General features: G+C 43.3%; 1 protein-coding gene across 1 annotated transcript in view; it reads left to right on the forward strand.

Moving 5' to 3' along the window:
* Positions 1-3,839: 3,839 nt before the first annotated feature.
* LOC128411137 (spermatogenesis-associated protein 7 homolog) overlaps positions 3,840-19,803 on the forward strand; it is a 58,520-nt gene continuing 42,556 nt past the window's right edge. The window contains exons 1-3 of the mRNA XM_053383191.1: positions 3,840-3,913; positions 15,719-15,793; positions 19,314-19,406. Of these exons, the coding sequence (XP_053239166.1) occupies positions 15,733-15,793; positions 19,314-19,406 (154 nt within the window). The 5' untranslated portion in view covers positions 3,840-3,913; positions 15,719-15,732. The remainder of the gene's footprint in view (positions 3,914-15,718; positions 15,794-19,313; positions 19,407-19,803) is intronic.

Below are 19,803 nucleotides of genomic sequence, written 5' to 3' on the forward strand. Positions count from 1 at the left end.
CTGCAGGAGCACTGGATTGGCTTCACTGGTGTGTTTGCACCACATTGAGGTCACTCTGTCACCCACCTTCGTGTAAGGCAGCTCAGCAGCTCTGACCAACCCTAAGTGTTTGGCCAATTCTGCCTCCTAGGTTTATGACACTTGGTGGGAGTTCTGATTGGCTTTTGGAATGAACAGTACAGTGGCAGTGTTTATTCTTATACATTATACTCTTCCATTTGAAATATATTTTCATTTTGGGGTGGGGGAAACTGCTGGCGTGTGTTCACTTTTTGAAGAAATTTCTTCTCCAAGGTTGCGGGGCGGGGGTGGAGATTATCTTCTTGTTGACTCTCCTTGTGAGAATTCTCTTGAATGTGCCATGTCATCATAGCGCAGGATAACAAACACAGGCAAAACCAAAACTAATAGGTATAAGCTGTGTTCAAAGCTCTGGCTTGCTGTTCTGCTCAAAAGCATTCCTTGGTGTTGATCCTACTTGTGGTTTTAAAAATTAGTAGGGAGGAGGGGGGGCAAGAGAACGAAAGCTTATGAATGTTCACCTTTTGGTTTGTTTTTATTTATGAATCACCCAGCAAAGAATTCGCACTAGCTAGTGTCCTGCAGTTCAGCCATGTTTGTACAGCCAGAGAGAGTGCTTCACAGGAAATGCCACTATCGCTAAATTTGACTAGGGATGTGTTTTGCGAAATGCTTAAGGTCTTTAATTCCAAACAGCTGATTGAAAACATGCATTACCTTCCTGAAATTGCACAGAAAATGTTCCCTTGATAAATGGGCAGGGGTAGTCCTTTTGCTTAAATGGATGGGACAGTTGCCTAGGAATCAGCTCCGTAGGGAACATAAAACAAGTCGCTTGCTGAGTTCCTCCTCCTGCAGCACCAGGTGACTCCGTTGCTGCTAGAAAGGGAGGGGTAGGTAAACACAGGATACATATGCTTATTCGAATGCACACATCATAGCATGGGGCTGCCTGGGAGACAGGCTGAGACCTTGGCTGAGACCTTTCCAGGCAGCCAGATTTTTAAGCATGGTCTTGGCAAAGGTTGCACACCAAAACAGAGCTTTTGCAAACTCCCCCTGCCCCTGCACTTAGCCATATTAAAATAAAAAGGCAATAATGGCCATAAATAATAGCACTGCCAAAATGTCGCTACAGTTATGTTTGATGTGCAGAGCTTTTGTTTTATTTATTTGCCCTACCCTGAAAAATGACTCTTAAGTAGGGAAGGAGCAGAGAAACGATATTGCAATGTTTGATAGCTGACATTCCACCCTGGGTATATAAATTATAAATTCAATTCAGCTAAAAGTCCTACTCAGAGTAGAGATTGAAATGAATGAGCCTAAGTTAGTCAGGTCCATTAACTTCCATGGGTTTACTCTAAGTAGAACTAACATTGAAACCCCCCCCCCATTCATTGTAACTAGTGGAGCACATAATGACAAATAAAGGAAGATGGGCTTTTAAAAAAATCAGTGATAGAAGCCGATTACGTACTCCAGTGTCATCCTCAATGTGAGGGCTATTTCATATTTATGTTCGTTTCCAATCAGTATACAGCACAATGCAATAAAACACAATATTACACTTTTAAAGACAGTATAACAGTTAATCAAACAAGCATCCAAACAACCCCAAAATTTAGCAGAAATAGATCTGTAATCAACAATAAATAGCATAGTAAATAACAGGCCACTTGAAGAAAAAGCCAGCACGTTTCCGAGCACAATTCAAAATGTTGGTGCTGACCTTTAAAATCCTTTAAAATCCTAAACAGCCTTGGCTCTGTATATCTCCACTCCCATCATTCAGCCCGGACACTGAGGTCCTCCTCCGAGGGCCTTCTGGTGGTTCCATGACTGTGAGAAGTGAAGTTACAGGGAAACAGAAAGAGGGCCTTCTTGGTAGTGGCGCCCACCCTGTGGAGCACCCTCCCATCAGGGGTAGCTATTAAGGGGATATCTTTCTTTGTTATTATGGTATGTATTTTGTGTTTTCATATTGTAAACTGCCCTGTGATCCTCGGGTGAAAGGTGGTATAGGAATACTGTAGTAATAGTAGTAGTAGTAGTAGTAGTAGTAGTAGTAGTAGTAATAATATGCATCAGGACACACACACCCCAATTAGGTCTGTCACAGACTTCCATAATGTGGATGGGAGACCATTGCAAAGGAAGGTATGTAAACTCCTTTGCTCCACCCCTTTGCTCCACCCCTTTGCCTCATGCCATCTCAATGTGATCCATGATGTTAGAGCCCTCTTCAGACGCTGCTTTCAAGTTTTAATTAAACTCATGTCTGGGAGGGGCAGTGTTGTGTTACGTTATTGTTTTTTATATGCTGCCTTTCAGCAAAAACAAACCAAAAACCGCCCCCAAGGTGGCTCACGGAGAGCTGCACACATTTGCAAAATTCAAATGCGATGCGAACTGTAAAAATCCAAGGCAGCAAAATCTTAACGTATGTATTAATGACCCAATGCAGTGATGCTCTGGGCAAAGGGCAGTGCCCACAAAAATATATCAGAGAGAGAAGTAAATTCTTAGGCGGCAGCTTCTCCTTAAAAGGGTCCCAGGCTGGGTGGGGGTTGCTAGGCAGTTTTAAAAGCTTGCCCCTGGGGTTCCAGCAGTCTCTCCCCTATAGCAACCTGTCCCTTGTAGTGGGCAGTACAGTCTACTCACACACACCCCTCCATCCCTGCCCAAGTCATGAAAACTGAGGGTTCTACTATGCATGGGAAGTCATTATGAATCCCATTAACACTTTCATCAACTGGATCAAGCGGAGAAGAGATCACAGACTGACAGAAGGCTTTTTTGGGTGGGGGTGGGTATGTTTCTTCTCAAGCACAACTTGGTAATCACACATCCCAAGCACTTTGCGTCTTCTCTCAAACCTGAAAATCCGCATTGATTTCTCCCTCTCTGCACACACACACACACACACACACACACACACGGGCATACGCTTCTAATCTTTATTGCAGGAATCTTGAGACTTGGGACTAAAAATAAAAAAGGGTTTCTATAAATAGAGATAATTAAAGCAGCTTTTAAAACTCCCAAATAAACGTGACTGCTTTGAAATAAAAATGCATTTTTTATGAAGAACTCGGTGGGATTACAAAAATCACTTATTTGGAAGAGAATGTCTCCTAAACCAGAGCAAAAAACTGCCTGGGGAGTGCTGCCTGCAGTGCAGGAATGATGTCACTAAGGTAGTAAGGCAGTTGCTCACAGACAGCTTTACCACCTTGAGTCGGGGATATAGCGACACATTTTGAAATATAAAAGTTCATTGTGACAGTTCCTATAGTCATGCCCCCAATGAGAGTGTACAAAAATGCCAGTCCAATTTTTTTTCTAGCATTGGTTTTACTTTCTTCACCCCACCTTTTCCCAAATAATTTCAAAAAAAGCTGCACGAACACCGTACATTTAAAGCCGTACATGTCTGCCTCCCAAGAATGTTGGAAACTATAGTTTGCACCTGCCATAACTACATTTCCCAGGACCTTTAACAAGTTATAGCCTTCAGGATTTTTTCAGTGGGGGAGAGCCATGAGTTTTAAATGTAAAGTGTGTACGGAGCCAAAGTCTTCATTTCCCCACACGTGTACTCTTGCTCTCCGGAAAAAAACAATTCCACATGGACTTAAAAGCATTTCAGAGCAGAAGCCGGTCTGGCCTAGAATGACCCAAGCTCTGAGGTTTCCAAGTAGAGGCCTGTTTGCCCTGAACTGTTCATTGCTCCCTGGGTGACAGGTTTGTAGTTCCTGTTGTTATGGGAATAATCTCACTGCTCACTAACACCTTCCTATAGCCTTTGCAGACTTCCTGAGAGAACGCTGAGAAACACACTCACTTTCCTTTGCGCCCAGAACGAGACGGTTTTAGGCATTTCAGCAGGGTAAGAAAGGATCTGGGCTTGTTCCTTTCTTTCTTCCCCACTTCCCTCTTAACTAGAAGTCTGTTTGTTCAGCGAGGGAGGGAGTGTGTGAGAGAGAGAATCTTGTTTTTAAAAGCTCGAATTGAAGCATATGTCTCTTCCCTCTCTGTTCTGTTTCCAGTCTTTGCAGTGGCTCCCAAAAAGAACAGGAGATCTGAGGACACCAGGAGTTGAGTGGGTTTTTGTTGTTGTTGTTCATAGCACAAAATTAGCAAAATTGGTCTTGCTTCACACACCCCACACCCCTTCCCATCAAATGCATTGTATTCTCTTTACATATGGACTCCAGCCTTCCTTGCATGTCTCAACTGTTCCAGTTTGTCAGCGTGGTGTAGTGGTTAGAGTGTTGGACTAGAACCTAGGATAAAAAGGTAAAGGTAAAGGGACCCCTGACCATTAGGTCCAGTCGTGACCGACTCTGGGGTTGCAGCGGTCATCTCGCTTTATTGGCCAAGAGAGCCGGTGTACAGCTTCCAGGTCATGTGGCCAGCATGACTAAGCCACTTCTGGCAAACCAGAGCAGCGCACGCAAACGCCGTTTACCTTCCCGCCAGAGCGGTACCTATTTATCTACTTGCACTTTGATGTGCTTTCGAACTGCTAGGTTGGCAGGAGCAGGAACCGAGCAACGGGAGCTCACCCCGTCGTGAGGATTCGAACCACCAACCTTCTGATCAGCAAGTCCTAGGCTCTGTGGTTTAACCCACAGCATCACCCGCGACAAAACTCAGTGGTTGACCTTGGGCCAGTCACTCACACATGTTTAATAGGCATGTAAATATTAGAAAGCACACAAGAAGGAGGTATCAGCAAGCTAGAGGGATGCCCAAGGTTTGCAAAAGTTACCCTCAAAATATTTATTAACTATTTTATGACATTTGCATGTTGTCCCATAACATACAGTTATCTAGGCAGCTGGGGGGTGGGCAGCTTAAATGGAGGGGAAGGAACCCAAGAGAGATTTAAAGTATTTTAATCAATTTAAGACACTCAGTTTACATGAGTTTTAGCTGAGTGAATTGACATAAATCTGGCTACAGCCACCTTTTCCAAAGGCAAGAATTGTATTTTTGTTTGTTTTTAGCAGATGCACACATCTTAAAAGGGGCCTTCCTTCTGCATGTGGGAGGAATGAGAATACTTTTTCTTGGACGGTGCTTGTGTTCTGCAGTTTTTATAAACGTGTGCACCGCAGATCATTACAAAAATCTGCCCAATTCATTTACTGTTTTAAAAGTAAGTTAATCGTCTGAAAGATCTATTATTCTAACCAATTAATCAACCACACACCCTTGTCAATGCATTGTGTCCCTCCCCAGTGCCAACGAGATCCAACCAGATCCATTCCGGGACTGTAATCATTCTGTAAAAGGTTATTAAGGTATGAAAAGCAAACTGTTAATGGTCATTTTACAAATGTACCCCGTTTCAGACGCTGCTGCAGAACAGGCTGTGCAGTGTGACTGAGTGCTGCAGAACAGCAGGCAGAGAAGAACCTTCTGTGATGTGTGATAATTGTAGAGGGAGTTTGTAGGCGGTGATACTTGGTGTCAGAATAGAGGTATTATATGTGCTTAAGAGTGTCCCCGTTTTCGTCTGTGGAATGTTAGCAGCATATGCTAAAGAGCTCAGAGAACACTGACATGGGGTTATCAAGCAGCCTCTCGTTCCAAGATAGAAGTATATCTGACATTATACTCTGGGCCGGTATCTCGTTCCAGGTTTGAGAATTTAAGAATGTAAGAGTGCTCCTGGATCAGACCAAAGGCACATCTAGTCTAGCATCCTGTTTGCAAATTGGCCAGCCAGGTGCCTCTGAGAAGCCTGCAAGCAGGAGTGCAAGAACGCTCTGCCCACTTGTGAAGGCCAGCATTCAAAGGCATGCCACCTCTAGTCCTGGCAGTAATACATAGCCATCATGGCTAGTAACTATTGATAACAGCATACAGTGGTACCTCGGGTTAAGTACTTAATTTGTTCCGGAGGTCCGTTCTTAACCTGAAACTGTTCTTAACCTGAAGCACCATTTTAGCTAATGGGGCCTCCCGCTGCCGCCGCGCTGCTTGCACGCGATTTCTGTTCTCATCCTGAAGCAAAGTTCTTAACCCGAGGTACTATTTCTGGGTTAGTGGAGTCTGTAACCTGAAACGTATGTAACCCGAGGTACCACTGTACTGTATAACTTTTCAGTTCACCTGTGAAGTCTGTATATTGCTTTTTAAAAGGCATAACTAGAGCGAGTCAAATACATATTTGTTGTAGCTTGAAGGTTGCATTTCTTCTTCTTTTTAATAGTGCAAGTTAGCAAAGGGACCTTAACAGAGGATGACTCACCAACAGCATGGCATCCAGTTTAGCAATCTTGGCCCACCCTCTATAACATTGGCACAGCCCTACTACAGTCTTGTTCGTTTTATTTGCTAACTATTACATTTGTATCTCACTTCACCTTCAAGGAGCTCAAGGTCCCCCTTTGCATTTTGTACTCACAACAACCCTTTATGGTAGGTGAGGCTAAGAAACAGTGGCTTCATGTCTGAGTGGGAATTTGAACCCCGATCTCCCAGCTCCTAATCCTAAGGCTTAATTGCTACGCCACACTGGCAAAATGACAGGCAGAATGGGATAATGGGCTACTTCAACTGGTAAGGCCTGGGAAACATCATAGCTGTGTTTCCATGAGCCATTTTGCCTGCCTGTTGATTAAAACTGCCCTGAACAATTGGAATATTTGCATTCCTGATGGCCCTGCAGTCAGGGCAGGACATTACAGGGCAGATTACAAAATCCCCAGCAGTATTAATATAGTCCCAAGTGCAACGCTCTTGTGGACATGATCCAAAACAAATGGGGGAGAGAAAAATGGGATACAGGTTCTTTGTTGTCTCGTTATTGAACCAGCATCAGGAAGAGTTACTTCTGTTCTCTCCTCCCCTGCAACCATCTCTTTTGTGACTTCTCCTTGTACTGCACAAAAGGCGCCTTTGTTACCTTTGTAAGAGATCAGGCTCGGCGCTGCTCACCGCTGGGAAGCAATGGGGATCAGATATGATTGGCTCTATCTGGAGAGGCAGCAGAGCTCCAGACGACACACACACACACAAGCGCCCTGCATCCGGCCACACTGGGGGATAGAACAGCTGTGATTTAGAATCTGATGGGCAGTCAATTTGTGTCAGGCCTTGACACGCGGAGACTTTATTGAGCACCAGCCCATCGGGCAATAATATGCCGCTGTCTCATTGCTTAATAAAATGAGAGTTGCTCTGTAGCTCTTATTAAAAAGTGCTCACTGCTGGTGTTTGTGTGCCCAGGGCTCATTAACACAATATTGGAACGGCGGTGTTGTGATTAAAGCCCGCACCTTCATGTGCTGAAACTTACAGCGGTGGAACAATTAGTAGGAAGCCCAGGTGTTAATAGTGGAGCAAATGGTGAAGCAAATACTGCTGATCCATGAAGCTAATCCTTGCTAGTTTCCGGGTTGACATACAGCAAAGGCCAGCAATTAGCAGGTCTACAGTCCATCGAGAGGCGTCCTCAGTCACTGGCCTCTCTTCCGAAAAAAGACACTCCTCTTTCCTTTTCCCCTATTGGATTCCCGGAAATAGAGCGAACGTCTGCACCGAGACAACATTAAATTGTATTGCTATACGATGCGGGGACACTTTAAGTATGTGAAATGGGAAGGTTGTGTTCCCAATTCTGCAAATCATTTAATGGCAGGCTGTGAAAGTAGCAGGGGCCAAGATTTGTCACTGGTTTAGTTGCTCCAACAGTCATTTTACCACAGAACATCTCTTTGCGTTGCCAAATGGCCATCAAAAGGGAAGGAGGAGAGTGGGGACCACCATGTGTAACCCCTTATATTTTAAAATGTGAGGTTTACACAATAACTTCTCACCTAACAGCCAGGAAGAGAGACACTTTAGATTTAGATAGATAGCATGTACCATCTGTAGGATTAATAGGGAGCTAGGACATCATTTTGGGGGAGGAAAAGCATAAGGAAATTTTATTTTCCTGGATGCAAACTCTGACCTTCCTCCATCGTGCCACCTACTGGCCCTTGTGCATATGCAACTAACACCACAATATTCACCTAGTCATTTCTTTCTTTCCCTTCTTTCCCTTCTTTTTATAACTATCCCTGTTAATGCCACTACATCGGTAACAGAACAAACTGATTGTTTGGCAGTAACAGGGCTGTTTTTCCAGGGATGAATGCTGTATTATCATTCATTCTTCTTTGGGGGGTTCATTTTAAATAAATTATATTTTTATGGTTCTAAACTCAATATTATATGTTGGAAGCTGCTGTGGGATGGGTTAGCCCCTAAAAGGAGGCCAACAAATAAATGCATTTCAGCATTGTATCCAAGGGAGCCATGCCCGCAATATGCATGGCGGATCCTCCAAGTGTCCCTATTTAGAGAAGCCATCCCAGTTTCTGATTTGATCCTGGAATGTTCCGCTTTTCTTTAGGACATCCCCATTTTCATCGGAGAAGTGTTGGAGGGTATGGCATGTTGGTAAATACTCCCATTCATTAAAATGGGAGCACCCCCATACAATAAAAATTGCTGGTGCAGGGACTCCAAATCAGGACCGTAACACTAGGAGGCAAAGAGCTAAAACCCTCCTACAGGTTTTGCCAGCCCTCAGCCAGGGTGTGAATCCAGATCAGGTGTTCGCATTGGCTGTTTCTGCCAGAAACATCCTGCACTCAAAGCCTGGTCAATGTATTGTGTTGTCTGGCCAAAGACGCCAGTTTTGTCCATGTAATCATCTGATGCAGCAATAGCTCTTAAATTGAACTTATCTCCAGGACAGAAGACACAGCGAAATTAAGTGGTTAAAAAACCCCATGAAAAATAAAAGTTGTAGCTTCAGATTAGCACATGTTAAAAAGCAGTAAGATGCAAAATTTAGAAATTCATTCTTTTACTGTCCATCACAGAATGAGCACCTGTGCATCAATTACATCAGGAGGAAGCAAAAGAGATAATATTTAAGAGAGAACCTACTGAACAAACTTATCACAACAGTGAAAGGATAGTCTGTATACATTTGCATTTTAGTGTGTGAAGCCTTAACCATGTGTTTTAACTGAAGGTTGGTCTTTTAGTTTTGCTTTTTGCCACTGAATCTGTGCGTTGCTAATGGCAGAAGAATAGCCACTTGGCTTTGATTAATTGCTGGTCTATTTTTAAGCTCTAATCAATCCATTAATCGGTTAATCAACTCTATTTACCGGTAAGTGTTTGTAGCTTTTAAAGCAGCAATTGCATCCGAGTACCAGCAAACCCTGAATCTCAGCATGAGGTTTGATTGAGAATGCATTAAGATACCTTTTTAGAAAGGGAATAGATAACTGAAGGGAAACAGCAACCACTGCCTCTATCTTTCCAAAAAGGTCAAGCAAAAGTAGTAATATCTGGCAGTGAAATTCAAAATTTCCATAAGGCAAATTGTGCTAGCAGATGGGTTAACACCAGGAGCAAATTCTGAACAGCATGGGAAATGTTGGCTTTTAGATTAGCGCTGGGCCAAATTTCTTAGTTGAGAACATTCAGCTGGATTTTGGGAGGGTTCACATGTGAAACCATTCAGTTTGCATTTCAAGGTGAGTTTGCCTAATTCGCACTTACTGACCCAGTAAGTGAACTGAATTGTAGCCATTCCTTGAAATTTGAACTTCCCTGAATTTTGCAAGGCAATTCTCTAGCCAACTAACATGCTAGATATTCTAGGGTAAAAATATGCGTAAAGATGTACATATAAGTGACGATAACATACAAAGGGAAAACAGCTTTTCAAAAATTTCATTTTGTATTTCATTTTTCATTCACTTTTTAGAGTAAAATGTCTCAAAGAAACCTGGCAAAAATAAAATGCATCGTATTTAAAAACCAGAAAAAATTAAGACACTAATACAAGATGCATAAAATGCTCATGCAGCAATAATTTAGTAAGGACCAAGTACTACTCACCCCACCAAAAGCTGAGCAGCACTATAGGAGGCAACATTAATTAACCAAAGGCCTGGGTAATCAGAAAAGTCTTAGTCCAACACCTAAAAACTGACTAGAGAGAGCACCAGGCTTGTCTTCCTGGCAAGAGTTTTCCATAGATGGGGGGGCCACCACCGAGAAGGCTTGTGTTCACCCTCTGCATTTCCCTCAGAAGCATCTGGTTGGCCACTGTGAGAACAGGATGCTGGACTAGGTGGGTCATTGGCCTGATCCAGCAGGCTCTTCTTATGTCCTCCCGAAGCGACGTGTCTTTAACCATGCTTCACCCGTGATTTTGGCAGGTGTTTTGCTAGTCATTTTACTAATATTGCATTGATAAGATATTCTACTCTCATTCGTAGTGCGTGCCTGCCCATCCACGCCTTCCTATCTCCCCCTTATCTGCACCAGAGACAAGAATCGTATCCCCCCCCCCCTTGCTAATGGAAACTAGCAGAAGTGTTTTGCTTCCACAAAGCTTTGGCTCTGTTGGGCTAAAAATGTCTTTTGCCATCACTGGGAAAGGTGTTTAATTCCGCTCCTCTGCGACATCTGTAATGAGCCCCACAGCATGGCTGCTAGTCTGAGAGGTGCTTTGACTGTAATAGAAAGCAATCAGGTTCTCCGGTCCTTCCCCCATGTGGAGGTCAAATGCTGATGAATGGACCGCCTGGTGTGTTCTCCTCTGCTGAAAGCCTGCGTGCTGCCGGTGGGGCCGACAGAAGTGTAAATTTTATTATGCCAAAAAGTTATAAAATGCAATCCCTATTCAGACAGAAAGAAGAAGAAGAGCGGCAAGATAAGAGGGGACAAATGACTAGCCCCTTGATCACCAAAGAAGCACAGGACCATTGCGACATCAGATCTTTTGTGTACCAAAGGTCAGGTTCTGTCCCTGACATTTTAATTGAAAAGATTCAAAGGGAGCAGGGCTGGAAAAGGCCCCCCACTGTCAAAGGCAGTATGCTTCTGAGCACCAGTCTCTGGAAACTGCAGAAGGGGACAGTCCTCTTGCACCAACAGCCTTCCCATAGGCATCTGGTTGGCCACTGTGAGAACAGGATTCTGGGAAAGACAAACCATTGGTCTGACCCAACAGGTTCTTCTTATGTTCCCTGCCAGACTGATAAGGCAAGACTGGGTTAGATGGACACACAGTGGCTGGGCTCTGACATAATGTAAAACTATGGTTTGCGCCAACCATAGTTAAGATAAGAACTCGGTGAAAATTAAGACTTCATAAAAATCACTGCAAAAACCCCTCCCCCACATGACCTGGGTTGCTGTGCATAAGAGAAACCTGGTAGACAAGGAAGAGGCAAGAACAGGTCCAGCTGCTGTGTCCAACCATGTCCCTGTCTCACATGCCAGGACAATTCCCCCATCCATGATCAAATCATGGATGGCACTGGTCTTATTAGTCATTGACCTGGCATTACACAGCACCACTTTGAGGTCATATGGGATGCCCCTGTTGATACCTGTATTCCTCTGGCCAAGGCCAGACCTGAAGGCAGGGATAGTCTTCAGACAGTGATCATACCTGCCTTCTCAGTAATGACATGATCTGGCCCTCAAGCAGCAACCCTCCTACCCATCATCACTGAGGTTGGGTGTTCTATTGCACCCACCCTAGTGGTACCTGCCCCAGCCGTTATGTTGGCTAAGGCCCACTCCCGAGGCAGCCTTGACCCTCTTCCCTTAAAAGCAAACTAACTTATATGAAACTAAACTAATAAAAAGTTTACATGTAACAATTTCACAATTTAAAACATCCCCACCTCCATTAACACCATTATGGATACTATTTGCCTGTTCCTGAGGAAGCATTGTTTCATGTGTCTCAAAGCTCAAGAGGCATGAGAGTTCAAACACACCCCTGTCCCATTCAAACATATACAGTGGTACCTCGGGTTAAGAACTTAATTCATTCTGGAGGTCTGTTCTTAACCTGAAACTGTTCTTAACCTGAAGCACCACTTTAGCTAATGAGGCCTCCTGCTGCCACTGCGCCACTGCTGCATGATTTCTGTTCCCATCCTGAAGCAAAGTTTTTAACCCGAGGTAATATTTCTGGGTTAGCGGAGTCTGTAACCTGAAGTGTATGTAACATGAGGTACCACTGTATACAAAAACCAGGCTCTGGATGAGAAGATAACAGCAACAGCAAAGGCCATACTTCTCATTGTACTTCAGGAAGATTAAACAGATGTCTCCATAGATGGAACCAGTTCTAAGAGAACCATGATGCAACTTATGTTATTTATCAAGCACGGTAGGGTCAAGCCTGCTCTTACAGAAGATCTTTCGAAAGTACAAGACCTTCTGTATTTGATAAGTATCAGAACTTGCTTTGCGATGCTTCCAGAACTGGTGCCGTCCCAATTGCACACCACTGTAGTTTCATAATGTTGAACAGAAAGAACGAAACCATAGTAGCTGCAACGCAGCTTAGACTTACTATAGAGGATTTGCTAGTCATCATTTCCTCATCCCTCACAACGCCTATAAACATTGTATCAATGACGGCCAGCATTTTTGGCAACCCTACCACAAGTCTAAAAATAAGAGAAAGTCACTGGTGCGACACACACAGCCTCCCTGGGCTGTTTTGCCTCTACCTCACTTAGACAGGAAGCGAAAGGCTGCAAATTGTGGGTGCAGAAGGCAGAACAATACCTACAGTATAACACTCTGCTGTAGCCAAGTCTGTGCCCCATTGGAGCCATAACTCTTTTCCCTTTTCATTGACTCTTGTGTCTTTAACAGCAATGTGCTGTAGAAGTTAGGAGTTGATGGTGTTTTAACTTTGTGTCATGCAAAGTTTCACCTGCTGATTGCTGTGGACCAGGCTGCCTAAGGCACAAATGTATGCCAGACTGTGTCCTACTCACACTGCAGCCCCACCACTGGTATCACCCTGGTCATCTCTGCATGCCATAGATGCTTCAGGCAGCTAGCTAAGTTGCTGCCGCTGGTGGTGGTTTTCCTGTAGCGAGAAATAAGAACAGTGCATTACATTATAAATGGGACGATATTTAAGTATGCACCTAAAACATGAAGGAAAGCGGACTTCCCAGGAGGAAGATGGTGGACTAGAAGGAAAGCTATTTTTGCACTCTTTTATTAGAGAATGTAGGAACTGATAGAATCTAAGCCAGGAGTCAGCAAACTTTTTCAGCAGGGGACCGGTCCACTGTCCTTGCTGGGGGCCAGACCTTGCTGGGGGCCAGACTATATTTTTTGGGGGGGAATGAATGAATTCCTATGCCCCACAAATAACCCAGAGATGCATTTTAAATTAAAAAAATACATTCTATTCATGTAAAAGCACCAGGCATGCCCCACAAATAACCCAGAGATGCATATTAAATAAAAAAAAACACATTCTATTCATGTAAAAGCACCAGGCATGCCCCACAAATAACCCAGAGATGCATTTTAAATAAAAGGGAACATTCTATTCATGTAAAAACACGCTGATTCCCGGACCGTCCATGGGCCAGATTTAGAATCCGATTGGGCCGGATCTGGCGTCCGGGCCTTAGTTTGCCTACCCATGATCTAAGCAAACAGAAAAAAAGCACAGAACAAACAAAATGAAGAGGTTTGTGAATTTGAACAGCTTACTAGAGCCTCTCTTCCATTCAACGACTGTATTTTCAAATCAAGCTCCTTGCTTGCTTCACAATTTATTGCTACTTGTTGAAGGTAAAATCATAGAGCCCTGGCAGGGAGCTAATTAATTTTCTTGGGTCCCCACCGTGGTGTCTTCTCTCTCTTTTCTGTTTTCAATCTTACTTTACTCAGGGCAATAGCTCACCGAACTCTTCCGCTGCAGCTTTGACAGAATAAGCTCCAAAACAAGGACTTTTGGATACAGCAGAACCAAATAAATTAACAATGGATCTCTCATTTCCCCATACTCTTGGGGGGGATGTATATAATAGCCTTTCTGGATTTATACATCAATAGATCATCCAGGATCATCATGTGAAGTATAGCATAATCATGAAAGGGTCCTGTATCCTCTCTGTCTGCCACCTAATAATATGCTGGACTGGAACTCATGTGTTATGAAATCTGATTTGTGAGTATTTGTGTATTGCTCCCAAAGCCCTTAAGATGGCTACACACATCCCATTCTCCAAGCGCTAAGAGGTTTTGGGGGCCCCAACACAAACCTTGGGTCTGCTTTTCTTGGAATGAAGACAGATGGAGATTGGTGGTGTTTTCTTTGATATAAGGTTTATGCGCACAGATGTATTGGCTGAGCATGAGATGGAAGGCTCGTAGCACTAACGCTCCTTCTCCTCCCAATGGTTTACAGGGGTCCCCACCATAGCATTGGTTTCCTCCGTGTATCAGTCCCAGTTCCAAATTGCCTGACAATTCTCGCTCGCAGACACCTGAATGACATCACCTCCAGCCAGGAGTAGGGAGAGAGAAAGACATGTCCAGGAAAAGAAGGGTTTCCAACTATTTGGGTTCTTTAGCAACACATCACCTGTACTTGGCCTACTCTTATTTATGCAAAGACTCATTCTCCAAAGGGCATCTGGCAGGATAAGCTTGCTCACCCAATTTCATCTCTTTAGCAGTGTCTTTTTTCTTTAGAACAAAGTCTTTGTTGTTGTTGTTGTTTAGTCATTTAGTTGTGTCCAACTCTTCGTGACCCCATTGACCAGAGTACGCCAGGCACTCCTGTCTTCCACTGCCTCCCGCAGTTTGGTCAAACTCACGCTGGTAGCTTCGAGAACACTGTCCAGCCATCTCGTCCTCTGTCGTCCCCTTCTCCTTGTGCCCTCAATCTTTCCCAACATCAGGGTCTTTTCCAGGGAGTCTTCTCTTCTCATGAGGTGGCCAAAGTATTGGAGCCCCAGCTTCAGGATCTGTCCTTCCAGTGAGCACTCAGGGCTGATTTCCTTAAGAATGGATGGGTTTGATCTTCTTGCAGTCCATGGGACTCTCAAGAGTCTTCTCCAGTACCATAATTCAAAAGCATCAATTCTTCAATACAGGAATAGAGGAGACTCCAAAAACCCATTAAGCCCAGCCCCATTCTTACAATATTGGGGGGGGGGCATTTCTTACCAAAACTAAGAGGTGGTGTGCTCCACCCTAACAACTCAATATATGTCGGCAGATCCACAGGTGTTTCTTAAAGGATCCCCTCAATTTGCAGCAGAGCTGTCAAATGTCCTGTTTAAATATTCTGCCTGTTTTCCAAATTTCTGGATAAAGCTGGGAAAGATCCTTGTCTGAAACTCTGGACAGCAACTAGCTATCAGTGTAAACAATAGCAAGCTACTGCAACAATGTTCTCTGATTCAGTATGAGGCATTTTATATGCCTAAAGATTTAGAAGTCCCAATTGCTGAGCATGCATCCAGGATCTACCAGACTTGTGAGGCCTTTTCAGTAGTGGCCCAATAGACCTGAAAGTTTCTCCTGAAATAAATATATGTGGCTTCATCTTCCATAGTATTAAAGTACCGTGAATTGGGTTTAAATCTTCAATTTTACTGGTATTTCAAATATTGTTTTGTGGTTTTGATTATTATTTTTTAGCTGGCTTTGGAGGCAGTATCTGAATACTTCTGATAAATAACCAAAGCAACATAAGCAAACAAACAAACAAACTGAGTAGTCCTGTTTTCTTTACTCACATCCACTATATGATGACAAACGATAAAAAATGTCATTCTAAGTATTTATTACTTATGTCCACTTTTTTTCCTCTCTCCTCAAGGGTCCCAGATAGCCATGATCCCAAAGTATTCCTTGATGGGGCCTTTCAGAGGACACATGAGTATCAAAAGTAGCTGTAAGTACTAAAGTATTCTTAGCAAAAACAAATGCTACAGTCTTATTTCAAAAACACCTTAGTGCTCATTCCCATGTTATTTGCTTCCAGAAAAAACCTGTTTGCAGATAATGTGGAAATGAGTGTTATACTTGAACTGTATTTCGTTATAGTTGCAGAAGTGGCTTTTACATCATGTGAATGCTCCAATATAATGTGGAAACTACTCCGTTTTCATGACCTTTTACTCCCATGTGAATGCAACCAAAGTGGGGAGTACTGTATTTACAGGAGACTTACAATTTTTGGGGTGGAATTCAATCACATAACTGGCAAATTTAGTTTCAGCTGTTAGAGGGCTTTCTCAGTGGCTGCTCCCAGATTTTGAATCTCCCTTCCTAGAGAGACTAGACTGGCTCCCTCTGTGTTGTCCTTCCACCAGCAGATGAAGATTGTTTTACATTTGGAGACCAACTGTTTTTTGAGGAAAGGGCTTTTAAATAATGATGTGCTGTTTTTACTATCTTTGATTTAATAGATTTGTTTTTATATTGTTTTAATTCTATTATAGTTCAATTACTTTTTAACTGTTATTATTATTATTATTAATATACCACCCTACACCCACAGGTTTCAGGGCAGTTCACAAGGCAAAATTACAATATAAAAACACAAAATACTTAATCAAAATATAAAGAGCCGAATAACCCCCAAAAAACACATTAAAATGTTTAAAACAATTAAAAATAATTTATTTATATATTAAAAAAACAATTAAAAGGTAGTTTAAAAGAAAGTAAACAGTACACTCTGCTGGGCAACAGCAGTCCTTTTTTAGTCTGTCAGGCCCTGTTTTTAGCCTTTTTGTCTTTTATTTGTGTGGTTTTCATTTGCATAAGCCGCCTTGAGTCCTTGTCTGGGATATTAACAACAGCAGCAGCAACAACCTCAGTATTATCCAAGCTGACTGGCATCACTTCTCCAGAGTTTTCAACACCTACCTTTCCCCTGGAGATGTGAGGGATTGAACCTGAGACCTTCTGCATACAAAGCAGGAGTTTTGCAGCGCTATGGCCTTCCCCAAATGAAACACGAGCCAAAGTGACTCATCCCATAATCCAGCTCCAAGCTTCCAGAAATGCCACTCGTTTCCTGCTTTCCTGTATATGTTACTCATCCGTTCCAACCAGCAGGGCTGGACTGCTGCAGCCACAAGTGCCGGTGCAAATGGGGAATGCATTCAGGAAAATTACTTTAATGTTACCACTTTAACTTCAAGTTGCCGGAAAGGGTTACTGTGACCCACACTGCGCATCACATAGGGACACCCACTTCAGATTGCTTTTATCCCTGCCTTCCTACCAAATAAAAATGCTGGAGCCTAACACTGACAATTAACATTGCCCCCTTGTTGGCACAAAACATTCAACAGTCAATTGCTTTTACAGCTCCAGCTACCAATGCAGACTTGAACTGACGTAGTGAAGTATCTGTGGGTGAGATCCAGCATTGCACCAGCAGACATGACAGGCCTTGCCTCCCCCTTGCAGGCCCCCCACCTAATTCTCTCCAGGAGGGGGTCACCCAGCCATCTTGAACAGATTGGGGGCACATGTGGGGGGTGCAGGGGGGATAAGAAAGTCCTGTTGGTGTGAACAGAAGACCATGAACCAAATGGACCCACACAGTTGGATATCACTCGATCTTTTTTTAATTTTTTATTAGATTTTCCACAATAATAGCAAAAACCACAAAGCAGAATGATACACAGAAACAGAAAAAAGAAGAAAAATACACCAATGAACGAAAAAAAGGGGGGAAAGGAACAATAAACAGATAAACAATAACAACAAACTTAATTCTTGCCCAGATTTTTTTAAAAAACTCTGCGCATTTATGTTTCACAGGGTGCAAATGAAGGGCTTTGCACCTTGCCTGGCAGAAAAACTGCACGCCTTGCGCCCCTCCTGGGCAACGGCCGCTCGCCTGTGACTCCCGAGCCTCCCCCGATCTGTCAAAACAAAGGGAGAAGGGGGCAGGAGATCTGTACCGTCGGACGTCCCTTGTTCCCCTTTGGCAATGGCGGCGGCAGCTAGAAGCGAGTAGCTGGTGAAGCCAGCCAGAGTCAACTGTGCTACCAGGCTGGCTCCGGGCTGCTGAGGCTGCCGCTGCCAGGTTTCCTGGGGACAGATTTGCAAATCTGGGGACTGTCCACAGGAACCGGGGACATCTGGTAACCCTAGTTTGTAACCTACTCTTCAGGCAAAAAGATTGGCTTATATACAATTAAATTAAGACTGTCCCTGCCCATAGGCTTACAATCTAAACACACACACACACACAGCACACAAGGGAGAAGGGACAGAGAGGGAAGACGAACAGATCTAATTTGGGCACCAACTATTAAACAGTTGTTCTTATAATAACCAGTTGGTGCAGCTGAGGGCTAGGAGGTTCCTGATACAGGTGGTCTTTCAGCAAAGCTAATAGAGTGAGCTCTGCTTCCCACCTCTCCCATGGAGCCAGCCAGATGCCCCCAGGTGACGGCTGAGGGAGAGGAAGCCTAATGGAGCAGGTCTGTGACTGAAGAGCCGCTGGGGTGAGCTCTGCTTCCCATCTCTCCAACTTCTGCTTCCAGCAGAAGACCATTGGTACTGGTAGGGCAGAATGCAAGGAGGCTGACAGGAGACTTTTTTCAAATGCAAATTGCAGGCGTCAGGGACCTCACCTGGACCTCAGAGGAGGGCATAAGGTTAAAGCTTGCCTATATTGCATGTCGGGGTTCCAATATGGATCACGCCCCTGCAGCTGCTATTTGCATTTTAGGGAGTGGGGGAGAAGCTCTTACTGCAGTGAAGATCCACAATTCTCCAAGGTATATAAAACAAAACCTGAAGGAGAAAAAGAATATTGTCACTTGTTTTTATGCAACTGGCCCCAAAGCAACCCTCAGCTACAGTTTAATTTAGTTTATGGTCAGCTAATGACCCTGTTTACAGGACTACAGTTACAGTTACATGATGACATCACGTGTGATGAATATTTTAGAGTGGCAGCTTTGGAAAGCAGAAGTAATGGAAGAAGGTATTCAGATTTCTCGAACTTTTATATGTTTCTCACTTACTCATTTAATCTAAAAAACAAAGTCCTGGCTGCATATTTGTAGGGCAGTGAAAGTAGGCATGCATTCATTTCTTTCTGCTTTTCCGCCTCCATCCCTTTTAAATCTTTCCAAATGAAGATGATATTGAAGATTAAACAATGTTCTCATGAGAGCTTCAATGGCAGATGATATATAAAAATTGTGATTTAATAAGAATACAGAGAGAGAACTCATACATTATTTATTGTAAACTGTAGTGACTGAGTAATCAAACAAGAGTGGCGAAGCTATGCTGAATTATCACTTATTTTTGCTTCAGATTTCTCATACAGTGTATTTCTTTGTGTAAGAATCCAGATCTTTCAAAATAAATGAATGTGTAAGATACTTCTTAAGCCCATTGACTGAAAAAAACATACATTTTTTTTTGTTTCTTAGCCTTTTCTCCCAGTTCTTCATGCAAGTTGTCAAGCCAGTACATCATTCAAGATCACATGTCTACACATTACAGAAAATTGCTATCTGCCAAAGGTATTTGGACTGTCAAATAATAAGTGTGCCCATCAAGCTGATAGATACAATCACATAACGGGGCTTGTTTCTTTGGCGGTTGACGGGCATCTTAGCAACTGGCAGAAAAACTTAGGCCTAAGAGAATATTTCTCAAATGCAAAACCAGAGTGTGAGAGTAATTTCTAAGGGATCACATTTCCAAATGTTATGTCTAAAAATCTTAAATACACATTGAGATTTGAGTTTTAATTCCCTGTTTTGTCTAGCAAGTGAGGTAGTCACTACTTAGAACAGGGATGGGGAAACTGTGGTCCTCCAGGTGTTGCTGGGCTTCATCAACCCCAGCCAGCATGGCCAGTGGTTAGGGATGGTAAAGGTAAAGGACCCCTGGGCAGTTAAGTCCAGTCAAATTTGA

Source organism: Podarcis raffonei, chromosome 3 (assembly GCF_027172205.1).
Source record: "Podarcis raffonei isolate rPodRaf1 chromosome 3, rPodRaf1.pri, whole genome shotgun sequence".
Classification (NCBI taxonomy): Eukaryota; Metazoa; Chordata; class Lepidosauria; order Squamata; family Lacertidae; genus Podarcis; species Podarcis raffonei.